At 34.5% G+C, this 23,248-nt stretch overlaps 2 protein-coding genes, 1 non-coding gene and 2 pseudogenes across 3 annotated transcripts; 2 read left to right on the plus strand and 3 right to left on the minus strand.

Moving 5' to 3' along the window:
- Positions 1-575: 575 nt before the first annotated feature.
- On the plus strand, positions 576-1,496 carry LOC120208366. The gene is made up of 2 exons (XM_039207653.1): positions 576-1,105; positions 1,205-1,496. The coding sequence occupies exons 1-2, from the start codon at positions 768-770 to the stop codon at positions 1,236-1,238; spliced, it is 372 nt and encodes a 123-aa protein (XP_039063584.1). The 5' UTR covers positions 576-767; the 3' UTR covers positions 1,239-1,496.
- Positions 1,497-7,191: 5,695 nt separating this feature from the next.
- LOC120208447 (transcription factor TCP9-like) lies at positions 7,192-8,873 on the plus strand. The gene has a single exon (XM_039207729.1). It carries the CDS (start codon positions 7,209-7,211, stop codon positions 8,244-8,246), a length of 1,038 nt encoding a protein of 345 aa, XP_039063660.1. The 5' UTR covers positions 7,192-7,208; the 3' UTR covers positions 8,247-8,873.
- A 1,760-nt stretch (positions 8,874-10,633) lies between these two features.
- Positions 10,634-15,942, minus strand: LOC120208502 (annotated as a pseudogene).
- Positions 15,943-16,833: 891 nt separating this feature from the next.
- LOC120208503 lies at positions 16,834-20,237 on the minus strand (annotated as a pseudogene).
- On the minus strand, positions 19,123-19,229 carry LOC120208507. The gene has a single exon (XR_005524318.1). It is a non-coding gene; the product is annotated as a U6 spliceosomal RNA (small nuclear RNA).
- Positions 20,238-23,248: the final 3,011 nt, after the last annotated feature.

Here is a 23,248-nt window from a genome sequence, read left to right on the forward strand (position 1 = left end):
CAATAAAATAATCTAAAAAGATATAAGGAGATTATGTCAATTCTAATCTTGAGAGAAAAATATATATGTTACAAGATTAGTCAACGAATATATATTATATAATAATAATAATAATAAACAAATAAAATAGAAAATTTGAGGGTAAACTATACCAAAAGTCACGAGTTATGCTTAAATAATTATTTTAATCATTAAATTTCTAAAAGATAAAATAACCATTAAAATTGAATTATTATAAACTGATCACATTAAAATTTTAATATTCAATAATCATTTTTAATTTAACGATTAAAATGATTATTTAAACATAGTTCACGACTTCTAGTGTACTTCACCCAAAATTATACGATTTTAGACGTCACTTCTGAATAATAATTGCAGGAATTATCTGAATAAAGTTCCAAGCAAATGACAATAAAGTTTCAGAACAAACAAAAAGAGATAGAGAAGGAACGAACCAAAACTTCATTCCAGTAAAGAAAAGCAAAACAGAACAATGGGCTCACGTATTTATTGTCATCCATCTTCCTGTTTTGGATGCAACGACAAAACTAAAAAGAAACAAGCAAAACGAAGAACTCAAAAACTCTCAAGCAAACTCCCATTAGTGGTTGCTTTTTCAGGCCCTTCCGAATAGGGTGACTCACGTAATATACAAAATCGTGGCCTCTCCTCTTCCCCCCACCACTATAAACCGCCAGTACTGGCCCTCAACTTCACGCCACACTCCCTTCAATCCCCCCCTTTTTTCTACTCAATCCTCTTCTATGGCTTCCGAGATGTTCGCCGAGGATGAAGCCTCTTGGTGCTGCACTTTTGTGTTGGTGACCCTTCTACTACTCAACTCTTTCGAGGAAACAAACTCTATGACGATGAATGAAGAGGAACATGATGGCAAAGTGATGGGTCGTCGGCTGTTGGAGCGAGCGTGCGATGAAATATATGTCGTCGCAGAGGGAGAAACCCTGCATTCAATAAGTGATAAGTGTGGTGATCCGTTTATAGTGGAGCACAACCCTCATATTCATGACCCCGATGATGTGTTCCCTGGACTTGTCATCAAGATTACTCCTCCGAGCTCTCTTTCTTTGACGTCGTTTAAACGGTAGCTTACTTCATATTTGCCATGGTTGATCATTGGCATGTGTTGAACTTATTATTAGGAATTCCTTCATATTCTCCATTGATTTCATTGTTTTCTTAGGTCAATGGGCGAACCAGTGTGTTTGGTCAAGTAGTTTGCTGTATTGCTGTTTGTAATACTTGAATACCTGCCATGGAACATGCATTAGCCAACAGAAACTAGCAGAAGACGATACAAATTTCATTGCATTTTCATATAACATCTTCAACAATGAAGCTCAAAGGTAAGGGATTAAGAAAAATAAATTTGGGTTATTAGCTCAAGAACTTCGTTACTAATAACCGGAATACAGAATTTTGATCAAATTGGTTGTGGCATACAGAATTTTGACCCAATTGCATTTTCATTAAAAAATTTAGCCTCAAATGCATCATTTTGAGCACAAACAAAATTATTGTTGTTATTAAAAGTCACGAGTTCGAGCACCAACTACTATTAGGGTGATTGAGTGTTTGTTCTCAAATTATTGAGAGTCTACTACTTTGTAATCAACTTTAGTTTAAGAGTATAACTTTGTAATCATCTTTAGTTTAATAAAAAAAAAAGCATCATTTTGAACAAAATTTGCAGATATTCAAGAACCATGATCGTGTGACGCTTTATGTTTACGCGGTATTAGTTTTGATGGCGTCTATCTTCTATTCTTTGGGCCATGATTGTGGGGCTTCAAATACACTTATACATGGGCCTCTTTTCAATAAATAGTTTATCATGAGAAATCAATTTTCTCTCATTATTCCCTTTACTATGCAGAAGTTCGTATCTAGTCCAAATATTTTAATTTGGTTAACTTTGGTCTTATACTTAAATTTTAAAATTTTAATTCTAATTAAATGCTATGGTGATAATATGATTAAATTACAGATTATTAAATGATAAATTAGAGTTGTGCATATTAAAGAAACTAATACTAAAATTTAACTTTACAATTTTAACTACAATATGAATTAGTATTGAAATTTTAAAGTTTAAAAAAGTACATGTAATACATGTACATATTACGAATGATTTTGGATTTTGTGTATGAAATTTAGGTATTGCTATCTTATGTTGTTACGTAGAATTTTTTTGTTGAGAGAGAGAGACTGAGGGAGACCGATAAGATAATTGTCTCCTTGAAAATTTTATGTTTTTGTATAATTTAAATATATTTTTTATTTTCTATTGATAATTTGTTGAGAGAAATTGCCTGATTGATTTTTTCAGCATTGTTTCTGCAGAATTTGTACAGTTTGGTGCCTTTGATTTGTGTTAACGTATGCCCAACGCAGAGATTGTTTAATCTGTGTTAATGTATATCTAGCGAAGGATTTAGAAATATTTTTGCGTGTGAGTATATATACATTAATAAAAACAAAATTTTTATATATAACATGGACACAAATAAAATTTCATGGTAAGAACAACTAATAAAATGAACAACTAATCAAAGAAAATTCAATTTTCAGAGTGCACACATGTCTACCCTAAATGCTATGTACAGCCGTCCACCACAACATAAACCTAATGCATGAATGATGGGATGGACCTCACACTCTCTATAAATTTTACGTTATCTTATATTTTAGATTTTTTTGTATTTTCTCTTGATCATCTAATTTCGTATATCCTAAAATGTTTAATATAATTTCTTAAATTTACATACCTAATATAAATTCCGCTTCAAAATCAAGTTTAGATCCATTGAATATCAATGAATAAAGCTAGACTTGACAATAAAAGAGCAAAAAAAGTACTTTGGCAATTGCCATTCACAAACTTTTGTGTTAATTGAATAGAGGTGGCCAGCAGTTCGGCTTTCTCATAATTGTGTAGAGTTTAAGACTTGGTCCCTGCATGCAATTGATTTGACCAAAGCATTTTCCCAAAAGGCTAACTGAATGAAATGGTCCAAACTATTAAGAGAGAAGAGGCCCCATTGACCCACCACAAAGATTAACTGTCCCTCCTATATTATTATTATTATTTGAAAAGGTCCCTCCTATATTAAATTATCAAAATGGGGTCCCATTGTCATTAGTGGATGTACAGGCTCATGCCCCTCGTTGCAGCCCAAAAGTAAACCAAGTTAAATTTTATCGGCACGAATTATAAAGCATAAATTTAATTTTTATATTTTAAAATTTTAAATTAATGCTAATAATAGAATTTAACTTAGGAAATTTAATAATCATAATTTAAATTAAGACAAAAAAAATAAACTTAGAAAAAGTAAAATAAATAAATTGATAATTTAGATATAATATTCAGACTGATAAAATAATTTTGAAGAAAATATGTGCGGTGATGGGGCACGTACTATGTACACGGACACGGACAGATGGAGCCCACAAAGAATTTTAAAATTCACGTACTTTTTATTTATTTGTTTATTAAAGGAGCACATTGGGAAATGGGGTCCCACCCAATAGAGGGTCCCCATACAAGAGAAGAAGCTAAAAGGGGACCACTTTTATATGGCAACTGGCAAGTGGGCAGTGGCCATACCACCACATTCTGGCCTACCCTCACCACCACCAAAGTATTGGGATCAAATTCCACCCACCTACTCCTTATATTATGCAAGACTTATAGATTTAGTACCTATATTTTCATTTAATCATATTTGATTTCTATATTTTTTTTTTGAAAATTCAATATTGATTAGATACTGCAATGATGATATGATTAAATTATAATGACTTAAAAATAATTAAACTGGAGAAAGATAGATCTACAACTTATAAATGGTATATAACCTAATGGTAAAATATGAATCTGAATATTTTACTGTAACTCTTTGGACCTTATAAAAATTTAATGCATAGACAATGTCTCTAACAAATTTAGTGGAACGAAATCCAAAATCTTATTAAAATTTTGTCTAGTATGTCAGTCTACTAATAGTCATGATGATCATATGACTAACGCACACACTAAATATCATTACAAAAACTAATCAACACGACTAGAACGAGAATTGACATCCATATAACAATCTCTTTTTTCTTCATGACCATGACTCTATGATATAAAACCATTGGTCAATGACTGTTCATTTACCGACAATAATTTTTTACCAAATCAAGAAGAATGAACTTCTCACAGTCGACAAATCTCATTTATTTCATCAACAGATTAGAATATAAAAAATAAATCTATAACTTGAATATAACTGAGGGACTAAAACCAATTTACAAAAAATTGGGATGAGCCTTGGTTTAGTTGGGTCCCTCCTACTCCCATGGTTCATGGTGGTTGCACACCTTCACGGGACTAGTGGAAATGGTGGGTCCCATAAAATACCAGCAACAAGGGGTCTACCTAGATAGACAGACAGACAGATAAATAGAGAGGATCGTATGTGGTAGGGTACCCTATAAGATGAGTAAATATTAGTTGTCGAGCCGTCGGATTTACAGATTGGGGGGGCCAACCTTAGATCTGTTGCCGTACACTACACAGCTTGGATTCGTAGGGATACCCTCTTAGCAGGCGACAACTTGCAATCGATGTTTATATCTTGGTCTGCTTGCTTACCATTTATGCTTTGGAATAAATCCTTTTAATTTCCAGTTATTCCAAAAAGTCATTCAAAAGTTCCTCTAAAAAAAAGTTGGTCTTTACTAATATTCCTAACTTTAAATATCTTGTTTCACTTTAATTACCCTGTTATTAATCACTTTTACACACATTTTTTACCAGTTTCCTGTTCAATAAGAAAGTATTAGTATATGTGGGGATGTGTGGGTCGTTTTAAGCCAACCTGAACCGATCCTAAAATTTCAATCATTCACTCGACCTAATTCAATAAAAAAATATATATTATCCACCAATCTAAATTCGATACGATCTGACCTTAAATAATAAAAATATTATTTTTATTTAATAAAAATAATAATTTAATTAAAAAAATAATATATAGAGGGGTATTATTATAATTATTCCTAAATATATAATGTAAGATTATATATTTTTAGATCGGATCGGATATTTTTCACCCTAAACCGAATCTAACCCGACCGAAACCTTAATTTTTTTTTTATAAAAGAACCCGACTCGATCGGTTCGGAACTCATCTTGTTCGGGTACATGCCCATCCCTAAGTATATGTTATTGACATCTGTTATGAGATACGGTAAAGATAACGGTGAAAAAAATAATACCACAAATCTTTGTGTAAAAAACCTAAACATACCCAAAAATTTAAAATAAATGAGAAAAACTCATTACAATAAATACAATATTTTTATTTCTATGATTGTCTTATTTAAATTACGTTAAATCTCGTTTTTATGTATAATCTATTTCATGTTGATATTTTTTTTTAAAGAAATGTTGAAATTGTTTTAGATTATCTATTTGCTTAAAATTTCTAATAACTTTATTTTAGAGTGGACAAAGCTAATAGTTAGATATTAAAGTGAAAAGTTGATATGATTCAAGAACAAAATGTTAGGTGTAGCGATAAGACACGTTATATTTTTAATAATATATAGTTCAAGTTTAAATTTTAAAGACAATATTATTAAGAGAAAGTTTATAAAATTTTAAATAAATACTCATGAAAGATAACGAAAACACATAAGTTCAAATGCCAAGTAAGCATTCTTTTAATTACCATTTTTCATCCCTTTTTACGAGTGAAATAAATTTAACGAACGGTAACGGTATGGGTATATAGAATAATAGAATCAAGCACACGGCACCCCCCCACAGCTAAACAACCTAAAAGCCTCACACCTTTCTGGTCATTCGTTAGGTTAAAACGTTTAAAAATGTCGTTTCAGATTATAATCTTCAAATAGAGTAAACAAAAATTATAATTATAATTATAAAATTTAGTTTCAGTTGAGAATAATAATTATAATTAATTACAAGTATTGAATAATACAAGTACTCGATTGAAAGTGTTTTGTTTTTCCATTCTATATGGAATGACTCAATTTCATGGGGTGATCTATGTAAGTGAAAAATAAATAAGACCCAGTGAATTTGCAATTTGGATATTCCAAGGCATCACCAACTTTGACCCTCAACAATCGGACAATCTAATAATCCTGCGGGTACGAGACCCACCACGTGTCATCACCTTGTGGGTCCAAGCCTTAACTTTTGATCGGAAAGATCACCATAGACTTTTTTTCATCAAGATATTAAAAAGATCGGTCCGTTTTAGTGAACTAAATTTGTGGTATAATAGTAGATGATTTTTTATTATGATAAACTTTGATTTATATTATATTTTACTCATTTTAGCCTTGAACTCTAATCGTTTGTTTACCAAGATAGGATATTAGATTTTTTTTAAATAATATTAGAGATTTAGATTTTAATTTTATAAATAAAATAAAATAAATTAAATTAAGAGGATCATTTGTATTAAGACCGAGTATTTAATTGAGTAATAATATCGATTTAGTTGAGTTTACAAGAATTATTTTACCGTCAATACTTTATCTGAATTTTGTTTAAGTCAAATTAAATATATTTGTATGTGTTTATTTTTAAATATATTTACAATTGTTTATAATATCATGGTACTAATGTTCAACAATTCTCTCTAGTGTGTGTGTATATATATATATATATATATATAATATTATTTAATAAATTAAATATCATCTAAAATTATGTGATATATCTATAATATTATATTTTTAAGAAGAGAATTTAAGGATAAAATATTAATAAAAACATAAAAATAAATGAATTAGAAAGAATAAAAAATTATAATTAAAAGATTAAGTTAAATAAAATATAAATTAATGAATTAAATTAAAAATATTATTAATGAAAATAAGTCATAATACTAAGATTAATCTCAATATTTATTAAAATAAATATTTTAATTTCTAACTTTTAGTTTTAGGGAAAAAATTAATAAATTATAATTCATACATAAAACGAGTTTTATCTTTCGTTTGAAATTGTTGGAAGTCAGTACAAAAGGACTTCCCCGTGCAAGATGTAACCCATCCTATTTTGTTTTTTTCATCATCTTTATAAAATTCAAAGCATTTTTCCCATTTAGTTTCTCTCCGCTTTGTTTTATCTTTTTACTTACTTTCTGCTTCTTCTTAAAATGAAACCGATGGCTGCAATTCATAAACATGAGGTTAAAGCGGATGGAGAAAGCAGAGCTATTGTTCTCAGCATCAACGGCGGCGAAGAGGCGGCTGCTGCAGCGTCGAAGAATCCCAAAGAAGAGCCTGATATAGAGACAGCTGTAAGCCTGACTCCTATGGCGGTGCACGTGCCGTCTGCTGTTCCCATGCCGCCGGTAACGGAAGCATCCGCCGCGCCGAAACGAGCGTCCACCAAGGATCGTCACACGAAAGTCGAGGGACGTGGCCGGAGGATCCGAATTCCCGCTACTTGCGCGGCTCGGATCTTTCAGTTGACACGAGAATTAGGCCACAAGTCGGACGGAGAAACCATCAGCTGGTTATTGGAGCACGCTGAACCGTCGATAATAGCGGCGACCGGAACCGGTACGGTTCCCGCCATCGCTATGTCGGTGAATGGGACGCTTAAAATCCCGACGACCTCGAACGCTGACCCCGAACCCGGTGGCCTTAGTAGAAAGAAGCACAAAGGAGCCGCTAATAGCGAGTTCGTTGACGTCAACGACGCTGTTTCGGTTTCATCTGGTTTAGCTCCTATACTTATTTCTCAGCAGCAGCAACACGCGGTTCTGCCGCAGGGTTTGGTTCCAATTTGGGCGATACCATCAAACGCCGTCGTTCCAGGCACGTTCTTCATGGTACCATCTATGGCATCCGTGGCCGGACCATCCTCTCAACCTCATATATTCACATTTCCGGCCACCGCTACACCTTTAATTAACATTTCGGCTCGGCCCATATCTTCGTTCGTGTCCGCCATGCAACACGGTGCAACAACAACGCCTAGTCAACTTCAAAGTAATGTAGCGGTCACGAGTTGCACAGCTTCGCTTTCCAAGACGGATAAAACGGCTTCGTTTATGGCACCGAGTTCGAGTTCGAGTTCCACCGCCACCACTACCACAACGACAAGAACTCAGATGCTTCGAGATTTCTCGTTGGAGATTTACGATAAACAAGAGCTCCAATTCATGAGTCGATCTGCAAAGCATTGATTAATAAACCAAAAGTTTTCTTTCTTTATTTTTCACTTTGCTTACTGTGTTTGGGTTTTTTTTCATTGGTGGCTTGGTGCCATCCGCCATGAACAAGCGAAGCTAAAGGCAGAGGAGGAGGACGAGCGCACGTGCTGACGTGAGGGTTGTTTTTCTTTAGAGGTGTGCACGTGTAATGTGGGGTCAGATTAGGCTAAGCGGGTAGGGTCCACATTATGTTTTGTGGGTCAACACTGGAAGCAAAAGGCGCCACGGAGGGGTTTTTGGGGGAGGGGGCCGGTAATCCGTGGACTGTGCATTGCTATAGAGGAAATAATGGGCCAAGCGGGCCACCTCATCGAACCATCATGTGTAGGCACGAGACCCAATAGAGAAGGAGCAAAAAGGAAAAAAAGACTGCAACCTACGGGACCGTTTTTGCATTGTTCCCAAGGAGTAGACGAGTGGTCCCTACGGGGTTAGTTCGGTGGTCCGATCCGGAGAGTGTGTGAGCCAAAAGTTTGGTCCTTCTGGAGTTGTGACACGTGTCGGGGACTTACCTGTTAATGGTAGGAATTCCGTTTCTTTATATATAAAAGAAAAATATTGGACACGTGGGGTCCTTTGTCGGTAGGGTCTACAAGATAACGTGATGGTGAGAAAGAAGATGGAGGAAGAAGAAGATGATGCTGGCAGTGGCATCAGATGCCCTTCCTCCATATTTATCTTTTATTTTCTAAAATCAAATTGTAAAATGTAAATAATTGTTTTCGTTTCAGTGTATAAAGGCTGGACTCAATTTTCCCAAAAAAATGATATTTCATCAATAATATCCAAAATATGAGATTTTTAAAAATATATATATTTGACTTAATAAGTATAAGATATTTATTTTTAATTTTAAAAAATTAGCCCTTTACGCATGTTATATAGAAATCAATGTTCGATTAATAGATTTTTATTGAATGTTAACATGCCTCATTTTAATATTTTATTATTTAAATTAAAAATAAAATTCAATTGATAACACGTTCAAATTTAACAAACAAAAATCAACAATATAATTAACTAAAATTTATTTATTTTTGGTCAAACCACTAGAAAAACTAAATTTATGAATTTCAAATCGAGGGGCTCTTTTAAAAGTAAAAAGCATAGGGACTGAAAGTAGAATTAGACCTGTTGTTTGACGTTAATTTTTTTTTTCTAATACAAAAGTTAAGAAACGACGTTTCTGAAAATATTTCTTTTTAAACCCGGCTTGAGAGCGATTAAAACGTATGGTTAAATTATTATCAAATTTAGGATTGTAAACGAATCGAACGAATAAGAATAAGGTATATTTATATTTGTTCATTTAATTTTAACCGAACAAATGAACTAATGCGAACATAAACGAACGGAAAATTTATTGTTCGTGTTCGTTTGCAAATGAATGTTCATGTTCGTTCATTTAAATAATAAACTAACACAAATAAACGAACATAAACAAACGTAGAACATAAACGAATGTAAACGATCACAATAAATAAACATAAACAATCATAAATAATAATATATATTTTTATTTCCTAATTTTAAGATTATATTATATTTAATTGTTTTGAGTTTTTTATTTATATTTAAAATTATTTGAATTTTAAAATATTTATGAGTATTAGATTAAAATTTATTAGACTTTAATATTTTAAATGAGTCTAGAGAGATTGGATAAATATAAATAAACGCACATAAACGAACGAACATAAACGAATAAACATAAACGAACAAACATAAATGAACATTACCGAACGTTCACAAACGTAAATGAACGAACGACCTCTCTATTCTTGTTTAATAAATGAAAAAACATAAACTAATTTTATATCTAACAGTTCATAAACAGTTCGTTAACGTTAAATTCATTTATAGTCATAAGAGGTGGGTCCAACGGTGACAAGATGTGGGGACAGCTACAGACGATAAAATGCGCAGGTTCCGTCTTTGCTTTGGTGGGCTACAATTGCAGCGAACTGGGTCCGGTCCACACTAGAAAGACAGCCTGGATTTCATCAATGGTAACTCCACGTGTACGGCCATATCAGAGAGTCTGATCAAGTTTCTCTGCGGTCCCCCTCCCTAAGTCCCCAATAGTATAAATTTATAATCGCATAAGACACCATGGACCACCGCTATAGGCCTAATACCACCAAAATAATTGTATAAACCAAATTCAGAGGTGATTTTAAAGCTAACAAAGCCTTGTTTTTCTTCTTGTCTTTCTTCTCTATTTTATGATTTATATTTAAAGTTCGTGATTGTCTCTTTTAATAAGCCCCCGGTTTATTGATAAGAAAAACCCGGATCAATTCTGGTTGAAAAATGAATATAGTTAAGTACAAAATTTGGTCTGGACAATGTCACAATGAACAGGGAAGAATCTATACAATAAAGCGGGCTATAAAACTATAATGTATGCACACATTTCATTTGTAGTTTCAAAACCATATTTGAATCATGGTATTTAGTGGGTAGTATATCAGGTTAAATTGTAAGGTTTTCTTGTATGGCAAGAAATGAGCCGCTAATGTTTCCACCAACATCGGGGAAAGTTTCACATCCAGGAAGGGCTTGATTTTACCCTTTGGATCCACTTCCTCGGCGTACTTTACCTAGTGCCCTCTCATCTCTGCCACTTCCTCCGATGCGAATTGTTTCCAGTTCATCTTACCTATTCGAACTATCCGTCTTACGCAGTCGAGACTCTCTGGTCGAGTGAAGCAGTCCTCGACAACCCCGGTATGTTCCGCCCAGAGTGACATCCTATACCCATAGACCTATAATAAACAGCAAAGAGTTAAGGACACTCTTGGTGGTAGGGGTACGGGGAAGATTGTTTGTGGAAACATGAAACATCTATATTTGTGTTTCTACGATCATTTGGTTCATTTAGTGAACAGGGAAAGCGTACAATAAATATGGATGTAACCGAGAGGTTACCTGTCCGAGTGGACTAGAATGTTTCGCTGCCCATGTATATTGAGGTTGGTAAGCTCCCATCGCAATCTCGGTGTCTCTGGTGCCCTCCAGGGAGCGTTGATTGAAGTTTGCATACCCCACTATTACGTACTCGTCATCCACTATCATACCTTTTGAATGGACATAGATCATAAATCTTCTACTCTTCCGGCCAAGAGACTGGAATGAAAAATCCAGGAACATATATGTTAGCAATGTAGGAACTTTAGGTTTACGCTTGAGTTGTTCAAGCGAAATGGGATCTTGATCTGTTATGTTCTTCATTCAATTCAATCAAACCTAAGATGCTGAACTAGTAAAATATTGTTTTTGGAACATGGTATGGATTACCTCAGGAGTGTTTGCAGACCCAGGACTGTCATTGCCTGGAGGTTGAGATCCATCGTTCTCGCGATTGGCTAGACAGAAGAAATTCAAATAGTCCTCAGGTGAGTAAACACCATCAAAGTCCCGCCTCCACCAAAGCCCTGTAAATAGTCTCGTACATCATTTCCCTTGTTTTGTGCAGCGACAATAGTAACAGTTCAAGGTCAAGGGTCTTTCAGTATCTAGTCTAAAGATCAGAATTCTCCAGTTAAAACAAAAGATGACGATTCTAAGAAAATTTAATGCCAAAGCAATATAAACTAGTTTTAGTGCTCCAATTGAACCAAGATAAATGCCAAAGCAATATAAACTAGTTTTAGTGCTCCAATTGAACCAAGATAAAACACCGGCGAATGAAATCACTGCCACAGTGAGACAGAAACAAGGAACCACATCCTCTTTGAATGCAAGTTCTCTAAGAGCTTTTGGAGAACTATATTGAGGATGTGCAGGATAAATCACAATGTATTCGATTCACAACAGGAGTTGCACTGGGCTTGCACAAAACTAAAGGGTAAGGTCCTAATCACTACCACCCCAACGCTTGCATGGAGTGGTCATGTCTATCCGTTGTGGGAAGAACGTAACAGAAGACAATTCAGAGGACAGCAAAGGACCGAGAATGAGATTTTGCATTCCATTAAGGAAATAGTAAAGATTTGGTGTTGATAGAACTGATAGTGAATTTGTATTTGTTATGGCTTGGAGCATATTTGATTAGAAAGGTTTAGGGGTGTAATTGATAAGATAGTATAGATGAATTAGAGACACTATTGTATGTGTAATTGTAGAAGAATCCTGCTTTTTTGGATAATACAACTAAACACTTATCCAAAAATAAAGCTTCTGTAGGAATTGCTCCGGAACAGACATATCGATGAATTCTCAAAAAAGATAACAATAATACGGTCAAACATTAAAACATTTTAACACCAAGTTTTAAGTCAACTCTACCTGCCAAAATAAAATCCTTTGAGTGGCAGCGCCTGTTGGAACACCCTCTGGCCACATTGGCAAGACAATATAAGCAGCAAACCTCTCTTTTGCTTTAATTTTACTGGCAATCTTAAGCGCAATTTCCATTGGAATTAAGTTGTCAGCACCTGCAGAGAGAATGTAAGGTTTATAGTTCTGAACCAAAACTATGAACAGATGCCTTATGATTCGCAAAAAAAAATCCATAAGACATCCAATACAAGAAATATCAGATGAAACCATGAACAAATAGAGCTAACTAAATACTCTTATTAATTTCTAGTTTTTGAAAGGAAAACTTAGTTATTTTGTATGTCATCCTCTGCCTCTTTCTGTGCTACAATGGCATATGTCTTAGCACATGGACTAGATACATTCATAATCTGACCGATATACTTAACCAGGAAGTTTGCTACATTGATAATCTGATCGATTCAAGAAATATCAGACAAAGTGTGAACAAATAAGACTAACCAAATGCTCTTCTTAATTTTTAGTTTTCAAAAGGAAAACTTGGTTATTTTGTATGTTATTCTCTACCTCGTCCTGTGCTACAATGACATATGCCTTAGCACATGCACTTGATACATTATATTCAACCAGAAAGTTAGGTTCTTGATCATTTTAAAATATTTCTTCAGCATACATCCAAGCATAAGATTTTACCACTTTCTATATTCAAACAAAAATGTTTCAACCAAAATTCACCGAGTACAAGCTGAGTCCATTTATTAACCTTCTCAAACTGCTTATGCAACCAAAGTTGCAATCACAAAGCAACATCCATTATCAACCTTGTTACGTTGGTCACAAACATCACGGTCATCAAAATCTAAGCGCTTTACCTAATCTTTATAAGAGCTCCAATTGAAGGAAGATCCAAGGAAATACTGATTCTCTATATAAATGAAATGCTGGGCAGAGCGAATGGCCTTCACATATGCTGTATGTATGCTCATATCTATAAGGACATTCTTGCCGCACACCAAATTCTGTCACAAACAAATAATCATTCAGCTTCTACCCTGAAAAAAGAAGAATAAGAACAAGAACAAGAACAAGAAGAAGAAGAAGAAGAAGAAGAAGAAAAGTAAATCAACGGCAACCTTCTCTTTACCTTGTTTGTCGCATCTTTGGGATCCTTTGGGAAGCCTTTAACAGAATTTGAATCAATTGAGAGGAAAATCTGCATGTGAAACCCCAAAACAATAAATAAAAACTCCATTTGTCAGAAAACTAAAAAGTAAAAATGAAAGCAGCTTCTGAAAATCACATTGGCCAAGCAAAATTAGACCTATGACTTACTTGAACCTCACCCACCTAACCATTCGAGTCGTGACCAAAGCCAATATTAAGTAGCACAATTACCTGAACATGCCAACCTTCTGGATCACTCTCAGAATCGATAAAATCAGAAACTACCATAATGTCCGGAATTCTTTCTATCCTCAGCAAAGCATCATCAAAGGGTTTCTTTAATTTTTTGAGTCCATGAGGTTTGGCTGACTTCAACCATCGTTCCTCAAAGTTGACCAGAACATATGCAGCTGGGCCATCAATTTAACTGTGCATATCATGCCAAGGTTCTCTTGGACAACCTTCTGTAGAATTCTGCTCAAGTAATTTGCAATAAAATAATGAGCAAGAAATCTTATTTACTGTGATGAATTACCATTAAACTAGCAATTAAAAGAAGGTAAGTAGGTACCGTATATGTTGGATTATGATAGTCATCCTTATGTAATGTTTGCAGCGTCCTAAATAGAGGATGATGTGGATCATCATATCGTCCATCACATAAGTCAAGGCCACCAACAAAAGCAATAATTTTTCTATTATTTTTCCCAACATCAGCATCCACAATTACAGTTTTCTGATGGTGTGTATAAATTGTTCCAACCTCCTGATAATTGATCGCATCAGAAAAACTTTAGCGAAGAAACAGGATAACATATAACAAAAAGGCTGGTGAAAATTCAGGGATGACTTAATTTTTGTTAACCCTAGGTCCAAGGTTCCAAACCCTTGGACTTCCTAATATGCAGCTACCAATAAAAAAAAACTAATAACAAGACTTTCAGCAGAAATAAAACTGATAAAGTATTTGATATTTGACAGGCCTAAGAGAAATTGAGAATCCATTAAAAGAGGGAAACAAACAAACAATAAATCAGAAAAAGTATGAGGGAGAAGGGCATTTACCATCAAATTTAGAAAACAAAACATAGTCCCTATTCAAAGGAAAAAAAACAGTAGCATGAACCAGAACTACATAAGGGCTCTGATTATTTTCGGAAGGTTAATCACCATCATGGTATAGATACAAAAAAGTAATCAACATTTGGTCTATGAAGTATTTTAATAAATATTCAGAAAAGAGTGTACGAAAGACCAATGGTTTTTCCCTCATTCAGCCCTACTCTTTTAAAATTTGAATGTAAATGTGCAAAAAGTTCAAAAACACTACTTCAGGCTGTCCAAAAGCTAGCTTTTCTTGAGAAGTATGAAAGATCTAAGTCAAAAACATTTTTTCCCTACTGCCAAAAATCCTGTCAACATGTGGTCAGTAGTAAATTGCCAAATGCAGCCACCACATGTTAAAATATTTGTGCAAACTGTGAATCAAAAATCTTAGTAAGGCTGATAATGATTTCTCAACAAACATAATCTACCAGTAACATCTAAATCTAATGATTCCAAACTGAATCCAAATTGATGTGTAAAGTTAGGAAGACATTTATGGGATAGAACCATTGAAACAAATGGCCATTTAATTAGAGCTAACCTTTTGCTTGACCCAACTATGTCTTTTTCCAGCCATACGGGACAAAGTAACACATGCACTGAAGAGTGTTTGAAAAAACTGCGTGTTTCCTCATCATGGGTTGCCATTATTCCATCCTGTATTTGCCAATTTAAAGAGGTTTCAAAGTGCAATCTGAAGCAGGACCACCATCACGTACCAGCCTAACTTTATGCCAAACTGACCACCCTGCAATGTTTCAAAACATACATTTTAGTCACTAACCAAAATTTGAGTATTACAATTAATATCCTGAACAACCTGTTTGCTGTCCGACTCCACCACAACCGATCGAAACCCCAAGTCCCAGGGTAACGATAAGCCCTCTAGAATGCCCCACAACTCCGCATCGAGCGCCGAGCACCTACCAATGAGCTTAGCAAATCCTGAAACCCATGCCCCCTCGCAATCCCGCAAAACGCGACGGCAAGTGACCAAGCCAGAAGGAAGACAGTGGCCACAATCAGTATTCACTTTGACCCAATCATGAGGAGGAGGATGCCAGATAGCACTCCTATTCACGCAAGCCTAATTACCTTGAAGCATTGGATGCATCGCCAGAGAGTGCACGGCTTCAGCCTGAAGACGGGTGCCCTGGTTTAGAATCTATTCCGTCGCGCAAAAATTACGATAAAAAATCGTATGGTTTCTACGTACCCACAAACACCAGACAATGGAGCCGACTAGCAAGTCCCAGTCCGTTGGTGTTCTCGAAAAATGGCCCAGATTAGTCAGATTCACTTCAATCCAACGATGAATATAATGGCCCGGGATACTTGGCGTGCGGTGGTTAAACAGGAGGCTATAAGTATCTTTAATTGTTTGACCTTTATGATGTTTGACACTACATGTAAATGTGCTAATGTAATGAATGTGTCACTTAAGAGTATATGATCGAATGAATAGATACATGTAAGAATTATATTTAATAGTTATTATTGGATTGATGAATGTATTTACCAAAGAACAGATGAAAAGATGGATGTTATTTAATTAGTGAAAATCAAATGGTTCACTTAGTGTTAAAATGGAAGAATTCATGTCGATTGAATTTGAGATTTTAATGATTATTTAACCTGTGTTCATGTTATATTTTGTTAAGAGTGTGATTTTTAAATTTGTAAAATGTTTAAATATGTTAAGACTATATTGATGAAAAAAATTGGCATTATAAGTGGTTTATTCATTTCAAAATTCTAGTTTTTTTATTAGTGATTTATTTTATTGATTCTATTCATTTTAATTTTAATTTTTTATTAATTATTCATTTTGCTTACTGTACTATCTAAGATTTTGTTTATGTTCACCCATTCAAAATTTTTGTGTGGTTAATATATATATATTCACAAAAATATTAAATGTTATGTGTAGTTAGTATATAACCATATAGTAAACAAATGAAGAAGGAATGAAATAAGTTTAAATTATATTGGCATTATGGCAGCCTCACGAGGATGGTTTGGCGGCAGCCACATTAACACAGAGACAAGTAGTGTAAACAAATTCCTCGATGCTCTGAAACAGAGTTTTCGCCTTCAACGAATCAAAAATCTCAATCCCATGACAACCTTCTTCGGCGAACTCCGCCACAACATCCACCCTACGCGCCTCCAGCATTTCCACCAACTTTGTCGATAAGTGGATCCCCGCCGTAGCCAGACACCAAGCAGCGTGGCAGCCGTCCCATCTTCTCAGCAGCCATCGGATAGCAGAACTCATGATCACGGTCAGCTCCGTCCGGCAAAGCCAAGGAGGCAAGGACCACATGAGATCATTAGCCGGTAGAGGGAAGATCCGGTCATTGAAGAATCTATTCTCCGATTCAGTCCTTTCCACACCGTTGAAGTACGGCTGATTAATTATTAGCCCTATGATTTTGATCGGCGAGAATCGATGTCCAATGCACGTAAAGCCGCGTGGAAAACCATGTTGCCACCCGCACTAGAACCGAACAAAAAACACTTGGAAAAATCCACGTACTCTTTTAGCCACGGATCACAACCGCCGATATCCACCGCCTGGTCCCGGACCCACGCGATCGTTTCCATCACATCGTCGTACGCCGAAGGAGAGCGAGTTGAGACGTGTTGGACTGGGTGCCGGTTTCTTCTGTTGCTGGAACCGAAGGGAAATGAGTTTGCCGAGTGAGTGAGCCGTCCGGGTTTTGGACGATTCTGAGTAAATTGTAGGGATCCATGGACGGTGTTGCGAAGGAGGATTGATCTTCCATGGTTTCAAGATTAGAGATAAGAGAGAAAATGGTCTATGGTGGAGATTGTAGCAAAATCAACTGGTACTTATTATGACAAGAATTATTAATTGAAATTATTTTTTTTAAGAAACGGTCCGAGTGAGGGAGCTTGTTTCCTTTCCATTTTATAGTATTTGAATCTCTATAAATATTCATGATGTTAAAGTTATTCAGAATTTTAAACATCATGTTTTTTGCCACTCAACTTTGTTTTTGTTTTTATTACTCTCAAACAGATTCATTTTATCACCTGAATTCGTATTTTGTCAATTTCAAATTATTATTTTAGGGTAGTTTTTCTTTTAAATCTTGATTTTTAAATTTTCTTTAATTCAATGACATTAGAATATTTCTTCTAAATCTAAATTATAACTTGTTTTTAAGACGATCGGACGGTAAAATTACATATCATATTAGAACGAAGTTAAAGTTTTGACTTAAATTTTATCGATTTCGAAAGAAGACAATGATAAGAAGAAGAAAAAAAATAAGGTTTAAGAAAAATGTTTAGTAATAATTAATTGCAGGGGCGGAACTTTATAGGGTTAAGGGGAGACTTTACTCTGGCCAATTATTTTTTAAGTATTAATTAATACTAAAATAATATATTTTTGAAAAAAAATAAAAAAAATTACCAAACCCTCTCAATTAAAAAATTTATATTCATGAAAATGAAAAATATTTCAACCCTCTATAATAAATTCTTAGTTCCTCCCCTGAGTAGTTGTAAATGATAGTCGACTGTAGTGAACGATAATAAAAAGTATATTAACTGATAGAAGAAGAATAATAGTAAAATATTAGTTTTATTTATACAACTAATAATTGGGTAATAAAAAATAAAATTCTACAGAGTTGAAGCTCACGGTTTCAAAGGCAAGATATAGATCCTGTGAAAAGATATCTTGAAAAATTGTGTAGAGTTGAAGCTCACGGTTTTCAGTGACAGATATAGGTCTTATGGAAAGTAAACGTTAAAATCCTGAGCATCTTGAATCAATTCGGTCATGGTCGTTTCAAAGAAGATGGGATCACCAATTAGTTTTTCTTCACTGCTGTAAGGATCATTGTAAGCTATATGATGTAATAAGCTAAACAAGCTCTCTTTTTACAAAAATAAAAAAAATATTAAATGAGTGATAAAATTAAAAAAAATAAAAATTGGATGAGAAAAGCGGAAACAAAGGCAAAGATGAGAGACCAATACGTAATTTACTATTTCAATATTTGACTCGACGATAGTCAAAGGAAAAGCCTAAGACAGATCCATTTTAGGAGCTTCGCCTATAAAAGAAACGGTCAGATTTTTGCAAACTCCGTAGGAATAATATAAATGGGTCAAAAGGTGAAGCCCCATTCGGCCATTCGAGCAAATATCAGATTTGAACCGAAACCGAAGTTGATAAAAAGATTGACTATATACAATACTACAATTGATTGAATACTGATGATTATAAAAAATTCTCGACTTTTTTTCTTTGGATAATCATTTGGACTATTTTTCGATTTGTATGTGTCATTCTTGCACACAGGTCATGTTAATCTTCTTTGTATCGTTCCAATTTTATCGAATGTCCTCGAAGGATTGAACATGAGTGTTTTGTCGGGGGCTTAGCTGAATAATAATACAGATTGAGTTCGAAAGAAACGTCAACTTCATTTCATGGCATACTCAAATTCAATATCACGTTAGGCATCAAACTTCTTATCATTCGACTCGAGAGATAGAGGAAGAGCTTCAACTTTGATGATTCTCATATCAGACCTAATCATTTGGATTTTTCCATATTGTATAACTGAATCAATGTGACATTGCAGACGTAGTGCAACATAAAAAGTCTAGGACCAAGAGTTGTCCCCCGCTACTGAATTTCATGACATCGTTGGAACAAAAATCAGCTACTTTCTAAAAGGTGCAGGACAATATGCACACTAGGGCCAAACAAACAGTTGAACAAGCTTTGGGGACAGACTATCTGTATTAAGCCCACAGTAACACAGAATTTAACCAAGGAAAGTAAAATCCCCGTCCAAAAAGGCAATACATTTGTAGCTCTACATTCACTGGGATTCCTAAACCTCAACATCATTGATAGCAAAGATCCTAAAATCCCAAGTGATACATGTAGGCAAGTCATTAGTTAAAAGGGAAGACTTTGAGACCCAGGTAAACACCATTAAAGAGGGGAAAAATACAATTGAAGAATTAAACAAGCAAAAAGTGACATTTATGAGAGAATGTGAGTAGCTTTTTTTCCTTCCATTTTTGCAACTATTTCTACATACGCAAGAAAGTGATGAAATGGCCTACAACTAGGTACAAAACTCTATAGTTAAAACCAAAATACTTGCTCGAGAAATCCAACACTGACCTAGCCTTCATCCGGGACTTGAATAGGAAATTCGATGGCGGCGAAGGTGAAAACTCGAAAGGCAAATGCGGTGGCTCTGCCTCGCCGAAAAGCATCTCCACCACCTCTTTCATGGTAAGCCGCTTACTTGGTGATCTTTGTAGACAAAGCAATGCTATGTTAATGCAAAGCAATGCTTGATCCTTATCCAGTGAATGAATAGTGAAGATACTAATTTTTTTATCCATATTATTATTATTATTATTATTTTATTTTATTATTATTATTATTATTTTTACTATTATTATTATTATTATTATTATCATTATTATTATTAAATATATATAAATAATAATTACAGACCCATTATAATTGGACGGCCCAGTTACAAACCAACCAGAACCGGTCCAAATCCAACCAGAAACCCTAAATATTGGGTTTCCAGTTAGGGTTTCCTAACCCTAATATGATCAGCCGCTCAGCTCACAGCCGTTGGATCTGATAAGATCCAACGGTCCAGATGGTGCCAGAAGGAAACCCTAGGGTTTGATACCCTAGGGCCACGCGCGCGCTCCAGCTTCCGCGGTTGCCGACAGCCCTCGCCGCCTCCGCCGCTGCCACGTCCGAATGAAGGCTCCAGAAGATCATACCAGCCGTCCATGCAAGGCTACGGGGTGAGTCACCACTGGTAGTCCGGTGACTCACCGAGAGCCCTTCTTCGGACCGGTCCGACGGCTACAACGGTGGTGGCTATAAAAGCCACCACCCCACCTGCGAAAAAAAAGACAGAGACAGAGACAGAACCGGAGAGAAAAAAAAACAGAGAAAAGAAAAAAAAAACAAACTAATACCAACGATCTCAGCAGCAAAGAACCAGAAGAAAAAAAAAAGAAAAAGAAAAGGAGAAGAGACTTACCGAGGAAGCTCCGACTACCAGATCTCACCGGAACCTTCGAAACAACGAAGGTACTTTTGATTTGCTCCGATTGGGAGCCTTTAGGAAGAAATAACACCGGAACCGTCCTTAGGACGGTCCGATCTATATATAGTGTAAAAATCTTTTTTTCCGGCTTCCCGAACGACGTCGTTTCGGGAAGGACTATGCGCGTAATTATGAAATAGTTAAACCCCGTCCGCAGTCCTCCGAATTTGTAAAATTTACATTTTAGTCACTAAATTGAATTTATAATAATTTTAATTCAGTCTTTGAATTTTAATTTTATTCATTTTAGTCCTTTTTATTAAAATAATATATTTAGGATAAATAGCAGATTTAATCCCTTAATTTTAATAAATAAATTTTTATCCCTAGTAATCCCTATAATTTCAATTAATTATTAGATTTAATTTTATTTTATTATAATTTAGTTATTTATTTTATATGTTTAATTTAACTGCTTAAAATACATGTTTTAGTGATTTTTTTATTATATGGTTAAATATTTTTATATTCATAAATATATAATAATAATTTTTAAATATTTATTTTTAATATCGAAGAAAAAGACAGTCTTAATACACTGGATGTCCTATTCTGATATTTTAAAATTAAAAAGTAAACAATATTATTTAAATTAATATTTATCAATATCAAAGAAAAGAGCTGTCTTAAGGCACCTAGAAGTTCTTTTCGGATATTTTTAAATAAATATAATTTTGAAAATAATAGAATTATAAATTAAATATATTTTTGAATTTTTTAAAATTTTAATAATAGAGACAATTTATAATTGAAAAGTACCAATTTTGGGCGTTGTAGGGGTGCTAATCCTTCCCTAAACGTAACCGACCACGAATCCCTTTTTATTACTAAAAAAGAACGAATTTTTGGTTATAAACGCAGATCAGTTTAATTTTTTAATTGATGTTTTCTTTAAACTCTTTTAAAAGATATTTTTTAGGTATTCGACCTACCTGACCCAAAAGGTCGATGGCGACTCTCAAATTATTTGCAAAATTATTTATTCACATCAATTTCCCCGCCAAAATTTAATATTTCGTGCCCGGACGAAAACCGGTTACGACAAATAGAAGACTTTTTATTACTAATCAAATCTCTCCCACTTTCTACACTAACCTTATCAAACATACCTTCAGATAAAACACTCCATTTTTCCAATCCCATCTCCGGTGACAAAACCGGCGACGCCTCAGAATTCAAAACTCTAAGTACACAGCTTTTGGGGTCGCGTGACCTGAGCTGAATGGAGTATCGTGCATTGTTTGCTTTTGTTGTTGGTATCTGCTTGTTTTCTTCGGATTTTCAACTCTTTAATTATTATTATTTTGAATTTTTTATAGTTAGAAAAAACAGTGTGCAGCATACGTTATCACAGGCTGCGCAGCACCTTAACTGGGGTTTGACATATTGGATACTGTTCTTGTAAACATCAAAATTGTAGTACCGTGTATCTTCTTCCTTGAAGCTACTTTTCTATAAATTAACATATTATTTCTAATAAAAGCTAATTCACTCGTTAATACAATATTTTTTTAATAATTCAAACCTTGTATTTAATATTTTTTATATTTAATGAATTTTATTTTGATTAATACTATAACTATTATAATAATTAGAAGGTTTTATTTAACAAAATATTTTTATTTTCAAATTATAAAACAAGACTATCCTTTATACATGAGATGACTAAAGCAGAAAAGGTAAAAGTGGAAAAGAGAAGGCGTTGGCGGGTAGTTTTTTTTTTTACTTTTCACTGACCTCGCTAAAAGGACTCGAACCGTACAAAATCAGAAAGTAAAAATAATACAGAGGGAAAAGAGAAGGAAAACATGTTTACAGCTTGCAACGTAGAGTTGATGCGAAAAGAGGGTGAGATCATGCCAATCCCACTGCACTGTTTCATTATTTCATTTGTTTTATCACATGGTTTTGTGTCAACAAACAAAGTCTTCCAACCCACGCTTGTAGGGGGTGGTTTTGGCTATAACTGCCTGGGCACGGTGCAGTGCTATTCCCCGTGATCGTCAGCGATATTTCCCAGGTCGCTGTTGAATGTTATTAGTTAACAGTTGTTTCTGTTGCAATTAAAAATCCGAATATTACTTGTTTCTTGCCCCAAACAGCCGTTGTTTTATTCACAAATCACAATTAGGGGTAATTAAATATGGGTCTGAACGTGGTAATATTCCCTCCAAGATCGTGTATGATACGAAAGCTTTTTCATAATACCACACATTATTTTTAGTTTTTGGTTTGGGATCAGGTCGTTTCGTTGATGACAAATCTAGGAGTCAGATC

The sequence above is a fragment of the Hibiscus syriacus genome, unplaced genomic scaffold (assembly GCF_006381635.1).
Source record: "Hibiscus syriacus cultivar Baekdansim isolate YM2019G1 unplaced genomic scaffold, ASM638163v2 tig00016563_pilon, whole genome shotgun sequence".
In the NCBI taxonomy this organism is placed as follows: Eukaryota; Viridiplantae; Streptophyta; class Magnoliopsida; order Malvales; family Malvaceae; genus Hibiscus; species Hibiscus syriacus.

What these genes read in the sequence shown, in the direction of transcription:
- LOC120208366 (XM_039207653.1), top strand. Translation starts at nt 768, where the DNA reads ATGGCTTCCGAGATGTTCGCCGAGGATGAAGCCTCTTGGTGCTGCACT. An exon ending in TCTTTGACGTCGTTTAAACG is followed by an intron (nt 1,106 to 1,204) that starts GTAGCTTACTTC and finishes TTGTTTTCTTAG; the next exon opens with GTCAATGGGCGAACCAGTGT.
- LOC120208447 (XM_039207729.1), top strand. Translation starts at nt 7,209, where the DNA reads ATGAAACCGATGGCTGCAATTCATAAACATGAGGTTAAAGCGGATGGA.